Source organism: Cherax quadricarinatus, chromosome 3 (assembly GCF_038502225.1).
Source record: "Cherax quadricarinatus isolate ZL_2023a chromosome 3, ASM3850222v1, whole genome shotgun sequence".
NCBI classification, from domain to species: domain Eukaryota; kingdom Metazoa; phylum Arthropoda; class Malacostraca; order Decapoda; family Parastacidae; genus Cherax; species Cherax quadricarinatus.
The window spans coordinates 40,619,229-40,637,178 of NC_091294.1; the positions used below are offsets into that span (position 1 = coordinate 40,619,229).

The 17,950-nt window shown below is 44.6% G+C and overlaps 1 protein-coding gene across 1 annotated transcript in view; it reads left to right on the forward strand.

Moving 5' to 3' along the window:
• The window catches only part of LOC128706510 (DNA ligase 1-like), a 22,932-nt gene extending 13,010 nt beyond the window's left edge, over window positions 1-9,922 (forward strand). The window contains exons 3-5 of the mRNA XM_070091401.1: window positions 7,706-8,387; window positions 8,963-9,096; window positions 9,274-9,922. Coding sequence (XP_069947502.1) covers window positions 7,706-8,387; window positions 8,963-9,096; window positions 9,274-9,495 — 1,038 coding nt within the window. The 3' untranslated portion in view covers window positions 9,496-9,922. The remainder of the gene's footprint in view (window positions 1-7,705; window positions 8,388-8,962; window positions 9,097-9,273) is intronic.
• Window positions 9,923-17,950: the final 8,028 nt, after the last annotated feature.

A 17,950-nucleotide genomic window follows, 5' to 3' on the forward strand; every position in this document is an offset into this window, starting at 1 on the left:
GCTATTCCTGTTCTCAAGTCTGCACCACGATCGCCTTAGCTGCTGGGTTAAGTCCTGGCTCTGTTTCTCTTACTAAGAACACTCCTCTTAAGAGCTATTTTTGTAATAAAGTTGGTAGAATTACCGACAATGTGTGAAGTAAAAGGACACAAGTGCAACTAATGTGACATTTTATTGTGGCAACGTTTCGCTCTCCAGGAGCTTTATCAAGCCATTACAAACAATACATGGACAGGTAAGACACGCATGCAACAGTTAGACAACTTTATTCCGAAACGTTTCGCCTACACAGTAGGCTTCTTCAGTCGAATACAGAAAGTAGGCAGGAACAGATGTGAAGACGATGTAATCAGTCCATCACCCTTGAAGTCGTAGAATTTGAGGTTGTCAGTCCCTCGGCCTGGAGAAGTTCAGTTCCATAGTCAGGAACTATCTGAAGATCAAGCGACAGTGCGGAGACTTAAATACTGTCGGAAGGAGAGGTGCATAGTAGTAGTAGTAGTGAGAATGTAGCCACTGAGAGGTCATGTCCCTCTCAGATCCAACACTTCTCACTTGAAAAGCTTGTCCAAGGAGTTTTCTGTACCAAGATGCCATGTGTTGCAGTGTCTGACAAGATGAACATCAAAATGGTATACAATACCGACAGCACCTCTCCTTCCGACAGTATTAAAGTCTCCGCACTGTCGCTTGATCTTCAGATAGTTCCTGACTATGGAACTGAACTTCTCCAGGCCGAGGGACTGACAACCTCAAATTCTACGACTTCAAGGGTGATGGACTGATTACATCGTCTTCACATCTCTACTGTTCCTGCCTACTTTCTGTATTCGGCTGAAGAAGCCTACTGTGTAGGCGAAACGTTTCGGAATAAAGTTGTCTAACTGTTGCATATGTCTTACCTAACAACCTGTCGGTATTGTATACCATTTTGATGTTCAATACATGGACAGAGGGTATATATAGGCTCAGTGAGGTGCAATACTAGTAAGGTACCATTTCGATGTTCACTAGTGGTGGTGGTGGTGGTGACAAAAGTAATAAAATATGGTAGAGCAATTAATTCGTACATGAGAAAAAGGATATAAAAGCTATTACTTGGGTAACATAAAAATAGGTTGGACAAATAGACTGGAAAGAGGCAGCTTGTTTCAGTGTTCACTCCTTGTATGTGCTTGTGTAGTATAACAGGAGAGACTGTGATGGCAGGGTTTACTGTTTTCAGGATGATTCTTGCTAAGACTTCGGAGATGGGCGTCTCTGAATTTCATGAGATGATTGGTGGAATTTTGGTGTTGTACACAGGCGTTGTTCAAGTTATCGTTCCTACATGCGTAAATGATGGACCTTTTGAATGATCAATCTACATACGAACCCATCAGCACTCAACTGTGGGAGACGCTCACCAAAGATTTTCTATACAAAACCAGACATACTCAAACGCACTAGAGAAGGGAAGAAACTTCTGTACTTGTTACCAAGCCACCCTAAACCAGCACACATGTATGGTTACCCAAGACCCATAAACACACTATTCCTCAGACCAATCACGTCAGGAATAGGCAGTGCTCCACACAAACTAGCCGGAGTTCTTGCCAAACATCTTTCCTGCCTTCTGGGGACCATCAGCCCCGCTCATCTTAAACACTCAGGCGACCTTCTCAACCGCATCCGTAACAAGAAACTAAGCAGTTTGGATGTGACTTCCCTCTTCACAAAAGTACCTACCAAAAAAGCCATCGAGGTTCTACGACGTAAAGTCAATCAGGACCTTAATCTTCCTCTACCTCCCGGAGATTTTGTTCGACTTGATTGAACTGTGTTAATTTCAACTGTTTTTCTTTCAATAAGCTCTACAAACAAACCTACGGCATGGGAATGGGGTCCCCCATCAGTGCCGTCCTAGCCAACTTATACATGGAACACCTAGAGTCCGAACACTTCGCCAACATCATCCCTTTAAGCGTCACTTGGTTAAGTTACGTGGACGACTTCCTCGTAATAACTCCCAAATGTTTTGATGTACGGGATCTTCAGGCAAGGCTCAACGCAGTTGAACCGGCGATCCAACTGCGTTGGATCGTCAAATGACAAGCTACCTTTCCTCGACGTCCTCATTCACAAAGTAGACAACCCAAGATTTCAAGTTTATCGGAAACCCACCAATAAAAATGATCTCGCACACTTCTATTCCAGTCAAGATACCAAGACCAAAAGAGGCATCATCGGGTTTTTCCTAAGAGCATACCGAATTTGTAGTCCCGAGTTTCTTGACGAGGAATGTACATACATTCACAGTTACATTTTCCTTTTTTCATCAAAGACTGCAAGAAAAGAGCTCTTCAGATCATTAATTCTCCACGCACCAACACCACTCCCAACGAAGTTATAATTCTTCCCAACAGCCAGGTTGCACTGAACGTCTCAAAGTACTTTCACAAGCTAACACCAGAGTCGCCATCGCTTCTAGCACTTCAATAAAGGATCTAACCAGAACAAAATCCAAGCATCACGAACCAGTCAATGCAGGAGTTTACACTATACCCTGTGGAGGCTGTGACAAGATTTACGTAGGTGAAACGGCAAGAAACCTCGACACCCGCCTCAATTAACACATTTATTGTAGATGAGTGGTTCAGAGAACCGACATGTTGATAAATTACACATGTGCAACTCTTTTTATCTTTGAGGAAACGTTTCGCCACAGTGGCTTCATCAGTCCATACAAAGGAGAATCTTGAACAGGAGGAGAATGAGGTAATCAGTCCCTCAACCTTGAGTCGATGTGATCAGTCCATCAATCTTGAATAGAATACGGCATACGTGCGGAGGAGGAGCTTATAAACCGTTGGTAGGAGAGGTGTAACAGTCATAGGCGGTGTCACATTTGTTCAGTGTGGAAGTAGGTCGTGCCCAAGAATTAGGCAAGCGAAGAATTCCCAAGTATTAAGATCCCAAGAAGTTGCAGTGTCTGACAGGTTTGTAGATGAATGGTTCAGAGAACCGACATGTCTAATTTATCAACATGTCGGTTCTCTGAACCATTCATCTACAAACCTGTCAGACACTGCAACTTCTTTGGATCTTAATACTTGGGAATTCTTCGCTTGCCTAATTCTTGGGCACGACCTACTTCAACATTGAACAAATGTTACACGACCTATGACTGCTTCACCTCTCCTGCCAACGGTTTATAAGCTCCTCCGCACGTATGCCGTATTCTATTAAAGATTGATGGACTGATCACATCGACTCAAGGTTGAGGGACTGATTACCTCATTCTCCTCCTGTTCAAGATTCTCCTTTGTATGGACTGATGAAGTCACTGTGGCGAAACGTTTCCTCAATAAAGATACCCAAGAGTTGCACATGTCTAATTTATTAACACATTTATGCATGTGCAAGAAAGGTATAAAATACCGACAATATGAAAGTTAAGACACGTGTGCAACATCTGGATATCTTTATTGTAGACGTTTCTCCATCCAGTGGCTTTATCAATACAGATTCTAGGACATAATAGGAAGACAGTAGAACTATATACAAAAGATGAGGTAATCAGTCCCTCGGCCTTGGAGTTAGTGTTCACAGCATCGTGGTGGAGGAGAATCTGGAGCAAAGGCAAGAAGACTGGCGTTTATATAGGCGTCAGTGGAAGGGACGGGCAGCAGACGAGGGCAGTCACTGGTAGGCGGGATTCCCCAGTGGAAGTAGGTCCTTCCCAAAGAGATGGGTTAGTTGCAGCAGCCGTGAAGGTCTTGTAGATGTCCCCTGAACCAAGATTCCATGATGTTGCAGTGTCTGACAAGTTGTGCAAGAAAGGTATAAAATACCGACAATATGAAAGTTAAGACACATGTGCAACATCTGGATATCTTTATTGTAGACGTTTCGCCATCCAGTGGCTTTATCAATACAGATTCTAGGACAGTCTTCTTGCCTTTGCTCCAGATTCTCCTCCACCACGATGCTGTGAACATTAACTCCAAGGCCGAGGGACTGATTACCTCATCTTTTGTATATAGTTCTACTGTCTTCCTATTATGTCCTAGAATCTGTATTGATAAAGCCACTGGATGGAGAAACGTCTACAATAAAGATATCCAGATGTTGCACATGTGTCTTAACTTTCACATTTATGCATGTAGGAACGATAACTTGAACAACGCCTGTGTACAACACCGAAATTCCACCAATCTCATGAAATTCAGAGACTCCCAGCTGTATAGCCCTTGTGGCTTAGCGCTTCTTTTTTGATTATAATAATAATAATAATAATAATAATAATAATAATAATAATAATAATAATAATCAGAGACTCCCAATTAGTGATCAAAGAAACTAATTTCCGTAGACGCAAGTGCCTTGAATCAGCACTGATCGCTGTTTCGAATACAATTAAACAAAACAAAAAACGGCAGTTTCACCATCTCCGAAGTCTTAGCAAGAATCCTCCTGGAAACAGTAAACCCTGCCATCAGTCTCTCCTGTTATACTACACAAGCACATAAAATGAGTGAACACTGAAACAAGCTGTCTCTTTCCAGTCTATTTTTGTCCAACCTATTTTTGTTACCCAAGTAATAGCTTTTATATCCTTTTTCTCATGTATGAATTAATTGCTCTACCATATTGTATTTTGTCACTACTACACATCGAAATGGTACCTCACTAGTATTGCACCTCACTGAGCCTATATATACTGTCCATGTATTGTTTGTAATGGCTTGATAAAGCTCCTGGAGAGCGAAACGTTGCCACAATAAATGTCACATTAGTTGCACTTGTCCTTTTACTTTACAGATCTATTCTTAATCTATCCCATCTTCCCCGCTCATCCCATTGGGATGTTACCTGAACTTGTTTGTTTTGCTTTTGCTCTGTATGTTAGAAGTGATCAAGGTCCCAGGACCGAAACGTTTTCTAATGTCAGTGTTTGCTTACGTGTCTTTCTAAACCAACCTGGATTTTAAACTCGAGATGTATACATACGAGGGTATAGGATGTCTGTCGTCTTGAGATTGAAAGTACCCTCAGGAAATCCAGCTTGCGCTCCTTTCCCATTTTCCAGGTTGGGCTAGATGTACAGTCCCATATCTTTCAAAAGCACTTCTGATATCTACTTCATCAGCCTCAAAAGGCACGTTGCGGAGCTTGACCCACGAATGTCTTGATACATCCGTCAACCTTACCCTCACTACAGGTGTTACATTAATGCTGACTTCTTGATAACGATCCACCAATGCCTCGTACACTTGAGCTGTTAGGACTTTCACGAAGATTTTATAAACACCATTTAGTGCCACTCCATATAAATCCTCGTCTCTGATGCAGTATGTTTCTCTTGTAATTTTGGGCAATAGTACCTCGACCGTAGGATGACTAAATTAATACATAGCATTAGAAATCTTCCTTATGAAGAAAGATTGAAGACTCTTAAGTTACATTCACTTGTTAGACGAAGGATGAGGAGACCTGATCGAAGTGTATAAGTGGGAGATAGGTATTAATAAAGGGGATATTAAGGTCTTGAGGATATCTCGGAGAACCTGCAGTAATGGATTTAGATTTAGAAAGGACACAGGAAAGTATTGGTTTGGAAATAGGGTAGTTGAGTGGAACAGTCTACCTAGTTGGGTTATTGAGGCTAGGACTTTGGGTAGTTTCAAATTTAGGTTGGACAAGTACGAGAGTGGGAGGGGTTGGATTTGAGTGGGACTTGCACATCAGAGCTTATTTCTTAGGTAGCATTGAAAATTGGGTTGGTCAAATGTTTTGATGATGAATTGTAAAGGACCTGCCTAGTATGGGCTAACAGGCCTGTTGCAGTGTTCCTCCTTTGTTCTTATGATGTAGGCGTTAAAGCCCCACTAATGAGTTCAGTGCGCACAGTATTCACTCTCCGGCGCACGCCTAGCGCCATATTGTTTCCAGAGTAGCTCGTCTGTGTAGAGTAGAGGGGTGCAAAGCACGACCGCACTCTACCTCATCCAGGCAGCGAATGTAAGGAGTAACGCCCTTAACATAGCCACCCTCCCCCTCCCAATATCCCAGAAACCTCTCGTACACAACCTTACCTCTTCTAGGGATGGACAAAAATGCACTGCGTGAAAAGCGGTTTCTTCATCACCACAATGCACGCAGGTTGCATCCTCAACAAAACCCATTTTCCATAACATTACCTTAGACGCCAGGATCCCCATCATAAATCTATACACCCTCACGCGCCTTAGCTGGTATACGAAGCCGCCGGAATTCCTCCCAAATTACCTTCCAATTATACATGGGATAAATCTCCACCCTTGACAATACTTCCTGCCGAAATCCTACATTCACCAGCCTTCCTACGCGCATACTACGGACATCTCTCACTTTTAACATGAATCGCAGAAAGTCTTCACGCCTCTAGTTCCTTTCCACGCCACCAACATCTGACTTCTCTTCCAACCTCCCCCACGCTACATCCTTTAGTCCCCCCCCCCCCAGTCTTGAGTAACACGCCCGTACATGTATTGCTCTCGCCCTAGGTCCCAAAGCTAGCAAACCTAACCCCCCCCCCCCCCCGCGTACTCCAGACATTACCACCTCACGTCACAACCATGCCCGTCCATATCCCCAATTATACCTCAGCGTCCGCCTCTGTATCTGTTACGTCACAGGCCGTCGAAGGATAAACAGCTACCACTCCCCGGACTCTACTATACACAATCGAATTCACGATCATCACCCGTTGGTTCAACGAGGAATCCCCGGCTCGTAATCTACCCAGCACCTTGTCCCGTACCACCACCGAATTAACTTCCCTGCTTGCCTGTTTGTCCGTTAATAATGCAAGACATAAGGCTTCGTAAGATAGAGGGGGGTGTAAGGCAGGGAAGTTGAAGAGGGTAATGGAAGGGGGTGGTAGGAGTCAAAGGGGATTGGAGTGTTGGGTAACTGGCTTCCCAATGCGCTTAGCATCATAAAAAAAATTCTGATGCAGTAGTGGTAGTCCTTTATTGGTTCTCGCATGTGGGCTCTCAAGCTACAAAACGAATACCCATTCAGACTTCTGGGTTTAACATTTAGATAAGATTATAAGAATTCCTCACACTAAGAGTCGGGTGCACGAGTTAATGTAGTGAGGCGGTGTAAGCTGTCTTGTGTTGCCTCTAGGCTGGAAAACTTGTCACTTTTTTTTTTTTTTTGGTACAGGTACAAAAGTAGATTAATCATTCGTAATAACTTGTAAATTACCTAGGATAAACCAGAAGTCAATGACCAGTTTCCACTGGAGTCCTAGTACACTAACAGCCCCATTAAGGCATGTTGGGACTGGCCTAACTTTTTTTTTTTAAATCCCTTTTCGCGAATGCGCTAACCTTGCAAAAGTTTTCACCTCTCCTCTCCCCCCCTCCCTCATCTTGGCACCATTCTCGCCATTTAACGCTTAATGGTGAGAATGGGCGAAATCCACGAAGGCTAAAATTGCTAAAATTCCTGCATATAAATTAATTTAGTGGTATTATTTTAGTAAAGGCATAGAAAATATTATTTTCCCCTCAAGAGGTTCCTTGATGCTGGTGAGGGGCTCTTGATCAAGGATTGGATCTGGGCCGAGATTCCCAGACTTGTCTGAATACCTTCATCCCCCCTGTCCCACATGCGCTGTATAATCCTATGGGTTTAGCGCTTTGATTATTATCTAAATTCTTTTCATTTACAGGAGGAAGAATTTAGCGGGGACGAGAATGATAGGAAAACTTTAATGAAGGAGGTGCGAGAGGATACGGAAGATGAGGAAGAGGAAGAAGACTGTGAAGAAATAAAAGGTAAAGAGCAGGAAGAGGAGGAAGAAAGCGTGGAAGAAGCTGACAATACTGAAGTGGATGAGAATTTTAGGGACTACGATCTGGAAGAGAGGGAGGAAGAAACAGAGGAAGTGAAAGATATAGTAAGAAAGTCTTCGAGGATAGCTGGGAAAATGAAGACTAAGACAGCAACAGCAGATAAAGTAAAGAATATGGTAGAAAAGGCTGATAAAATACTGAATACCAATGACGGACAGAACAAGACCAACAAATTGAAGAGTAAGGAAGAAACTGACAACAAATTGAATGGGAAGATCGAAAAGACAGATACAAAAATGAAGAGGAAAGAAACTAAAGAGAAAATAAACGGAAAGTTAGAAAGCGTAAAAAATCCCAAAGATATGATGAGCAAGACTTTTATTGTGAAGGAAAATGGCAACAGCGCGAGAGACAGTTTGCTGATGAGAAAAATAAACGAAAGCAAAGGTAACAGTGTAAAGCTTGGTGCAGTCAGTATTCCTGACATGGTGACCGCTGCTGTCTCCTCCGGCACCAACAAGGGAGTCTCCATAGCCGCCATAAAAAAATATTATTTAAGTGAGTTCATTAAATTTTTAAACTTCTGTGTAAAAGTTTAACAGACTAGGCTTTTTTACGCAAGTCTTTGACAGCTTAATTTCGCATGTCCCTTCCCGACTCAAATTGATCTTGTTACTTATTTGTGGATAGTCTATTGGAAAGTTGCATTATACAAGTATATTTAGAGCAAGAGTTTCAATTTTAAATATTTTCAGCTCTGATATTTAAGCGACTTCGTTTATTACCCTCCCCTCTTACCTCTGTAAATTCTGTGCATTTACAATGTGCTTGGAACGTATTTCAGTATTTGTCTTGTGCAGTATTCTGGTTAGGTGAACTATTTACCGTAAATAGATTTTTTCCATATACTTTTTTTCTGAAAGCGTCGTGAAATGTACATTTACTTACATTGCTCCAAGAAAAAAATCCTTTAATTTTTATTTCTCAAATTTTGAGGGCCCATGGCGCAGCTCTAAATCCTGTAGTTTAAAGTGAATATTCCTGATAAGTAGAGAAACTAATACTACTTTACCAGTTTTCATTTACATTGTTTTTTTCTAGTTTGTTAATAGCGCCTCTCCTTTCCTCCGCAGTTCACTACCCGGATAAGAAATGGTCTCGGGTGCGCTTGCGTGTGAAGAGTGCCATTTTCAGTTTGCTGGAAGCTGGCACCATTGAACGCAACAAAGAGAGTATTAACTGTGTTGGTCTCAAAGGCTTCTTTCAGGCGAGTTTTGAAGTCATGGTGTCGTGTCTTTACTGGGTGGTTCTTCATGCAAGTGAAGTGGGGAAGAGTTGACCTGTTTAATTTCCACCCGTCAAATTTCCTCCCTTAGCGTCGAGAGTAATGAATCACTTTCAATATTTTATAAACATTAGCTTGATATATTTTTTCCACTTTCAGATGACCGACAGGAAGTCCAAAGAATCTACAAAGATCACAAAGAAGGAAGCGAAGAAAAAGCAGAGCGCAGCAGAGACTACCAAAGCAGCAGGTAAACGAACAGCAGAAAAACAGATGAAAGAAGTGGATACTGAGAATAAGAAAATCCAGCCAAGCGTAGCAAGAGGAGGAAACGGAAACAGCCGTTATTCCCGGAGGGGAAAAATAGCAGAGGAAAAGTGAAAAGCTATTCGTCCCAGCCTATATATAACGAGACGACTTACTCCCTAGCAGGATTGCCCCAACCTCGTCTCCCCTCTTGTTCCCTCTTCCTACCAGCCCTATCCTATACTTTACTCCACCTCTTGTCCTATTCTTCCCCTTGACTACTTTCCTTATGTTAATACTTTAAATCTCAAGTTGTGTACCTGTTTTGTATTAGTTCAAAGTAACAGTTTAGTTTTAATATTTTTTTTAGCTTAATGTAGGTTTAATGCAAAATGTCTGCTGTTAACTCCTAAATACAGCGAAAAATTCTTAGCTTATCTAAATTTTTTTTTTTTTTAAATTTAGTTTCCTCTGAAAGCAAATAGTGTTCTGAAGATTTATTTTAGGTAGTGTAGCTTCATTTAATAAAGTCCTGTATTCTGGTAGTTTTACAAAATTAAGATTGAAACTTTAAATTTTTATCCCTTTGACAGCTCTATCACCCTTATGGGTTTCGCGCCTAGTCATAATTATAAATATTTCTTCGAAAGGGAAGGCAACGGAAATGACAGTGCAATTAAGTTTGGACAAACAAAATCTGAATTGTAGATAAAGCTTTGGGGTATATTACTTTTAAGTTAAATACTGTAATTAACGTAAGTGATCCCCCAGTTTAGCTCAGTCTTGATGTATATATGTATATACATTATAATTTATTTTAGACCTCGAGGAAGGTTCCTTGATGCTGGTGAGGGGGTCTTGATCTAGGGAACTGGATTTGTGCTCCAGTTCCCTGAATACCTTCCCTCTCCCACAGGCACTGTATATTACGGGTTTAGCGCTTTCCCCTTTATTATAATAAAGGCAAGTTCCTTGACGCTGGTGAGGGGCTCTTGATCTGAGGAATTAGGTCTGTGCTTCGGTTCCCTGAATTGAGCCTGGATACCTTCCATCCCTCTCCCCCCTCCCCTCCACATGCGCTGTGTAATCCCACGGGTTTAGCGCTCCCCATTATTATAATACTAATAGTTTCATAGCGAAAGTTTTCTGCAACAGGTCGTCCCCTCAAGGAAGGTTCCTTGATGTTGGTGAGGGGCTCTTGATTTAGGGAATTGGATCTGTGCTCCAGTTCCCCGAATTAAGCCTGAATGCCTTCCCCATCCCCCCCCCAGGCGCTGTATAATCCTCCAGGTTTAGCGCTTCCCCCTTGATGATAATAATAATAATAATAATAATAATGCAACAGGTCGTTAATGGAAAAATTACTTCATTGGAATAAAATTAAACAAATATCATAGGCACTGCAGATCCCTGTCAACACTAAACTCTCCAGTTTCCGTTAATGAACCCGCGTCTGCGTCTTGATGCTGAAGGTAACTGTCAAATTAGTTGGAACAAGCTGTTTCATCATTGCTGGAACATTCTTGCCTTATATTTCCTAGATACTATAGGAACTGCGGGTTTAGCACTTCCCCGTGACTAATAGTAATTAAAACCTAATATACGAGGTTGTCATTCACCGGAACACTGTACTATAATTTTTTTTAATCATAGGAACTAAACTGTGTACATAATACACTGGTATACGCTATTATTTTATAAAGGTATATCTTCTGGATAAGATAGGTATATGATGCCCTTAAAGTACCACCTTTATGCTGAAGGGATTCTTTATCCAAGGAATTGGTGGGGGGGGGGGAGTATCGATCAGATCAGGCTTTCATTCTCCATGCACTAAGAACTTACGGGTTTAGTGCTTCCCCATACACATTCCCCTGTAAATGCTTATCAGTGGATTCCCTGCTTTAATGCTAACTAGAATTTGCGACATAGTTGGGAAAGTTTAAGAACGGCACTTAGGCTGTTATTTTGGCACATCTGTTTGGTCCTCACTCCCCTCGAGGAAGGTTCCTTGATGTTAGTGAGGGGCTCTTGATTTAGGGAATTGGACTGTGCTCCAGTTCCCAGAATTCAGCCTGAATGCCTTCCACATCCCCCCCCCCAGGCGCTGTATAATCCTCCGGGTTTAGCGCTTCCCCCTTGATTATAATTGGTCCTCACTGGTCGGTCTAGCGCTTTATTATAATACGGTTAGTCTTGGGTAGAGTACTGTAGTAGATTCACTTGCCATGACTACTTTCATGATTCTCACTGTTCTGGTGATGTCCTCGCGAACAGTGGTTGGGATACCAGATTTTAGGCAGACTTTCTTAGTGCTTAGGGAGGTTGCGGCTGCGGCGGCTCCCCAGTGTCTTTGGTCTTTGCTGTGTTGGAGGCGTTGAGGGTGGACTGAACCATGTGGCTGCCAGTAGGTCGTAGTCCTTGCTACCATGGCGGCTACAGCGAGCGTCCATTTCCCGCGAAAAACTAGTTGATCCACTTTTCTCGGCGGGTGTCATGAGCTAGTGTAGCCTGGTGGCTAAAGCTCCCGCTTAGCACACTGATGGCCCTGGTTCGATTCCCGGCGGGTGGAAACATTTCGACAAGTTTCCTTACACCTATTGTCCTGATCACCTAGCAGCAAATAGGTACCTGGGTGTTAGTCGACTGGTGTGGATCGCATCCTGGGGGACAAGATTGAGGACCCCAATGGAAATAAGTTAGTCCTCGATGACGCACTGACTTTCTTGGGTTATCCTGGGTGGCAAACCCTCCGGGGTTAAAAATCCGAACGGAACCTTATCTCCGGAGGAGGTGGGACGAGGCTGATGGGTGTGGAGGAAGTAGCCAGAGGCAGCAGTTTCCGAAGGGGGTACTCCCCCCCCCCAGAGGTCCTCCCCGAGGTGGCCTGCAGGAGGGCCACCTCCACGCCAGACGCTGGTGGCCACCTGCCTGCCTACCTAAGTCTCTTTCGCCAGCTCTTCCCGCCCACGCCTCTTCAAGGGGGGCTCCTTGGCGTGGTGAAGAGGCTCTTGGTCTGAGGAATTAGCCCTGTCGGTCTTCTTCCTCAGACCGAACCTAATTACCCCCCATTCTCCCCTCCCCTATCCCATCCTCCCCATCCTCCCCTTTTTCCATTCCTCCTCCTCCTCCTCACCCCTCCCTTTTGCCCTTCCTCTTTTTAGCCTTCGTGATTTCTCCCACAGGCGCGCTAGTTCCTAGGTAGGGGAAAGGACACCGGGGTCGATCCCATTCCGTTGAGGTTTCTTGGCGGTGGCGTAGTTTGCCGTGGAATCTGGATTGCCTAGGGATGTCCCGATCCCTCTCCGGTATCCCGGAGTAGCTTTGGGTGTCTTTTGGGCGACGGGTGTATCTCTGGAAGCCACCTTTCGGATTCCGGGGGTGGTGGCTGAAGGAGGTATGCTTTGTGGCGGATATCCGGCCGCCCTCTCTTTTGTCCACCGAGGTAGCTCGGCAGATGTGAGGTTGCTATCCCGGATTGCTGGTTTACTGGCATGAAGGGTAGGGTATGGCACGGGTTCCATGCTGCATCTGCGCTACTAGCGGTGTCGAGTCCTCTTGGGCGCGGAGGGAGATTTCCGGCCCTTTCATTCCTCCTGGGAACTATTCCTCCCCGCTCCCCCCTTTTTTTATTCTTTTTTTTGTTTTTATTTTCTTTTCTTTCTTTTTTTTTCTTAAAAACAAAAAGCAAAGGAGTAACCTAACCATGGCAGCCCTAGTCCATGAAACCACTACCCCCGGGCCCCTTCTTGATACCGCACCCCATTCTGACCCTGCCTTGTGTTTAGACCACTCTTCGGACACTCCTGATGCCCCTGTACCTCTTGCTGGTGCTGTTTCCTCACCCGCTTCAGGTACCGGGGCTTCGACTGACTCCTTCGATTTGTCTGAACTCCGCTCTCCTTTGACTATGCTTCCGGCTTCTCCCTCTACGGTACGGCAATTTTCGAATCGCCCACCCATTTCATGCCGGACCAACTCCGGTCCTACTCCTAAACGCCAACGTCAATCTCCTGATGATGCTCCGTCGTTACCTTCCCATTCTACTCGGAAACGACCGACACGTCAAGCACTCCCTCTCCACGCTCAGTTTCGGACCACACAATGGATTAAATTCTTTACTTTAAGACCAACTTCTTCTGCCTACCTTTCTGACCATAGTATTGCCAAAGCGCTCCTGCGTCATGTTGGCAGAGATATTTCATTTCACGCTCTCAAGAGCGGTACGCGCATCGTCACTGTCCAGAATGCTACCCAAGCTCATGATCTTTCTCTCCTTTCGAATATCGATACTACTCCTATCACTATTGAAAAACATCTTTCTCTCAATTCTTGTAGTGGTACTGTCATTCTGCCCCATACCATAGTCCAACAGAATTTCCAGTCATGTGGCAATGACATTTTTGAACAGCTGGAACTCCAGGATCTCCCAATCCTCAAAGTAGACACTTATGTCCTTCCTGCCCGGGGGCGGAGACGTTACCCTTGCAATGTGGCTCGTTTAACTTTTGACAGCCGAGAACTCCCGTCCTCTGTATATGTCGCGGGACATCGGTTACAAGTTCGAAAGGTGATACCTACACCGCAACAATGTAGAAATTGCTGGCGTTTTGGTCACCCAGCGAAATATTGCAGATCTATGGCCGAATGCCCAGTCTGTGGTGCCGACAACCATTCTAATACATCTTGCAGTCAACCTCCATCTTGCCTTAATTGTAATGAAGCTCACCCTTCGTACTCCCGCCGTTGCCAGGTCTACTTAAATGAACGTGAAATCCGTTGCCTCAAAGAGGCAGAAGGTCTCCCTTATACTATGGCAGTTACTCATCTCCGCCTCCAAGGGAGACTACCCCGTGTTTCTTATTCTCGTGTTTCCAAACATCCCCCCACTTCTGGGGTCCCATCTTCTGCAGCCTCCTCTGTTGTTACCCCTCCCATAGCCATTACGGCATCTAATCCTTTTGCTGTCCTTGGCTCTGACGTCCCGACTACAACTCAGTCTGTTCTCACATCTTCGCGTCCTTCCTCACAAGCCCCAGTATCGACAAGACCTCGTACGACACCTAATACCAATCGCCCCTCTACTCAGAAGTCCAAAAAATCCACATTGCTCAAATCTTCTTTGCCCCTTCCTTCCCTTCTTCCACCTCCACACGTTACCTTTCCAGTCTCTGTACCTAGTTCTTCCCCTCTCTCTGGCTCTATTACAAGTGTGGAGATTCACCCTCCTCCTCGTACTATGCCTTCCACCCCCGTCCCCTCCCAAGTTTCTCCCTCTTCTGTCACCTCCCAGGTTTCTACCTCTTCTGTCCCCCCCCACACTTCATCTCCAGTCCCTTACACTTTTCCCTCCCCCTCTACTTTGGTACAGTCCATTACTGTCCCAATCTTTACTCACCCTCCTCCTCCTATCTCCAATATGGTTTCCCATACATCTTTGAATTCAGAAACACTTGAAGCCATTTCAGAATATATTGCAGAGACTAAACCTTCAATGGACACTGATTCACTTCCTGTTCCTTCTCTTCCCTCTCCTCCATCTTCACAACCCCATTCTTCGCAACGCTCCGTTCCTTCGCTACTTGAACATCTTCCAATGCCACCACACGTTGACTTTTCTAACCCCTCTAGTCCGTAGGTGCCTTTACCTACAGATTCCTGATATTTTCTTCATCGCCAATCATGGCCTATTTACAGTGGAATATCCGCGGCCTCAGGGGTAATCGGGGTGAGCTTCAGATGTTGCTTTCCAGGTTTTCCCCTGTTGGTGCTTGCTTACAAGAACCAAAATTACACTCGGCTGTTTTCCAACCTATCTCAGGCTATAATTTATTGTATTCTTCGGATCCTTTCTCAGATGGGACCTTTAATGAAAGTGCCCTTCTTCTACGCAATGATATTCCGTACTGTCAACTATTTGTCCATACCTCGCTGCATTACACTGCAGCCCGTATCCACTTGAATAAGTGGTTTACAATATGTTCTTTATATCTCTCTCCTTCTCGAGCATTTTCTATCCCAGACTTTGCCTTTCTTGTTTCATCCTTACCACCACCACTTCTGTTACTTGGTGATTTTAATGCCCACCATTTCCTCTGGGGGGGGTCTCATTGTGACTCACGTGGCATTCAGTTGGAGGCTTTTCTTGCCTCTCACCCCCTCCATGTTTTAAATACGGGTACTCCCACCCATTTTGATCCTCGTACTCATACTCTCTCTTGCATCGATCTATCAGTCTGCTCTTCCTCCACTGCACTAGACTTCACCTGGTCTGTTCTACCAGACTTACATGACAGCGATCATTTTCCGATCATTCTTACTTCTCCTTCCTATTCACCACCTTCCCGTAGCCCTCGCTGGCAATTTGATCGGGCAAATTGGGATCTTTACTCACACCTCACTGCTTTTAGTGAGGTTCCTTCTTCATCCTCCATTGATGAGCTCCTACACATCTTCTCGACATCAGTTTATACCGCAGCTTCTCATTCTATACCCCAAACCTCAGGCAGGCATTCTCAGAAGTGCGTGCCTTGGTGGTCTCCTGCTTGTGCTCGTGCAGTACGTTTGAAACGTGCTGCATGGGGCAGGTACCGGTACAATAGAACCGCTGAGAGACTTGTTGATTTTAAGCAGAAGCGTGCGATCGCTCGCCGTGTCATCCGTGAAGCTAAACGCACTTGTTGGCGAGACTATGTTTCCACCATCACCTCTGCTTCTTCTATGAGTGCAGTCTGGAAAAAAGTGAGGAAATTGAGTGGTAAATACTCTCCTGACCCGGCTCCTGTTCTACGGGTCACTGGTGTTGATATAGCAAACCCTCTCGACGTTGCCATTGAACTTGGCACACATCTGGTCCGTATTTCCCGAGGGCTCCATCTATGCCCCTCGTTTCTTTCCTCAAAAAACCCCTCAAGGAAGGTTCCTTGATGTTGGTGAGGGGCTCTTGATTTAGGGAATTGGATCTGTGCTCCAGTTCCCCGAATTAAGCCTGAATGCCTTCCACATCCCCCCCCCAGGCGCTGTATAATCCTCCGGGTTTAGCGCTTCCCCCTTGATTATAATAATAATAATAATAATTCTTTCCTCAAAGTCTGCCAGAGAGTTAGTACCCTTGGACTTTTCTTCTCTCGGAGAAGAACAGTATAATGTGCCTTTTACACTTCAAGAACTGGAGGCAACGCTCTCAGCTTGCCGATCATCGGCAGCTGGGCCTGATGACATTCATATTCGTATGTTACAACATTTACATCGGTCAGCCCTTGTAGTCCTCTTACACCTCTTCAATCTTATTTGGGCACAAGGAGTTCTTCCCCAGCTGTGGCTGTATAATCCTCCGGGTTTAGCGCTTCCCCCTTGATTATAATAATAATAATTCCCCAGCTGTGGAAATCTGCCATTGTTCTCCCTTTCCGCAAACCGGGTACTACAGGACATGATGCCTCCCACTATCGCCCCATCGCTCTTACAAGTGCAGTTTGCAAAGTGATGGAACGCCTCGTAAATCGACGTTTAATGTGGTATTTAGAGACTCACAACAGTCTCTCCGCTAGTCAATATGGCTTTCGTAAGGGTCGTTCTACCATAGACCCCTTACTACGCTTGGATACGTATGTTCGTAATGCCTTTGCGAATAATCACTCAGTTATTGCCATATTTTTTGACCTTGAGAAGGCATATGACACAACTTGGAGGTATAATATTTTGGCCCAGGCCCATTCCTTAGGCCTCCGAGGCAATCTACCATCCTTCCTTAAGAACTTTTTAACTGACAGACATTTCCGTGTTCGAGTCAATAATGTTCTTTCCCCGGACTTCGTCCAAGCTGAAGGTGTCCCTCAGGGATGTGTTCTAAGCACAACACTTTTTCTCCTTGCTATAAATGATTTGGCCTCTGTTCTTCCACCCAATATTTGGTCATCACTCTATGTTGATGACTTCGCTATTGCTTGTGCAGGCGCTGACTGTCACCTTATTGCAGTTTCTCTCCAGCATGCGGTCGACCGTGTTTCCACTTGGGCCACCACACATGGGTTTAAATTTTCAAGTACCAAAACTCACCAAATTACTTTCACTAGACGCTCTGTTATCTCCGATCATCCTTTGTATCTCTATGGCTCCCGTATCCCCGAACGTGATACAGTCAGGTTTCTAGGCCTTCTCTTTGACCGTCGGTTAACCTGGAAACCTCACATTACCTCTCTGAAGGCAACTTGTCACAGCCGGCTAAACCTTCTTAAAACCCTTGCTCATCTTTCCTGGGGAGCTGATCGTCGAACTCTGCTTCGCCTACATTCAGCCCTCGTTTTATCGAAACTCGATTATGGTGACCAGATTTATTCCGCGGCCTCTCCTGCTACTCTCTCTAGCCTTAACTCTATCCATCACCAAGGCTTACGTTTGTGCCTTGGTGCTTTTCGCTCTTCCCCTGTTGAGAGCCTCTATACAGAAGCAAATGTTCCATCCTTGTCTGATCGCCGTGATGCCCATTGCCTTCGTTACTATGTACGCTCTCACGATCTACACAATCCTTCCATTTATAGAATGGTCACCGATATTAGTAGACATTCTTTATTCGTTCGCCGCCCCTGTT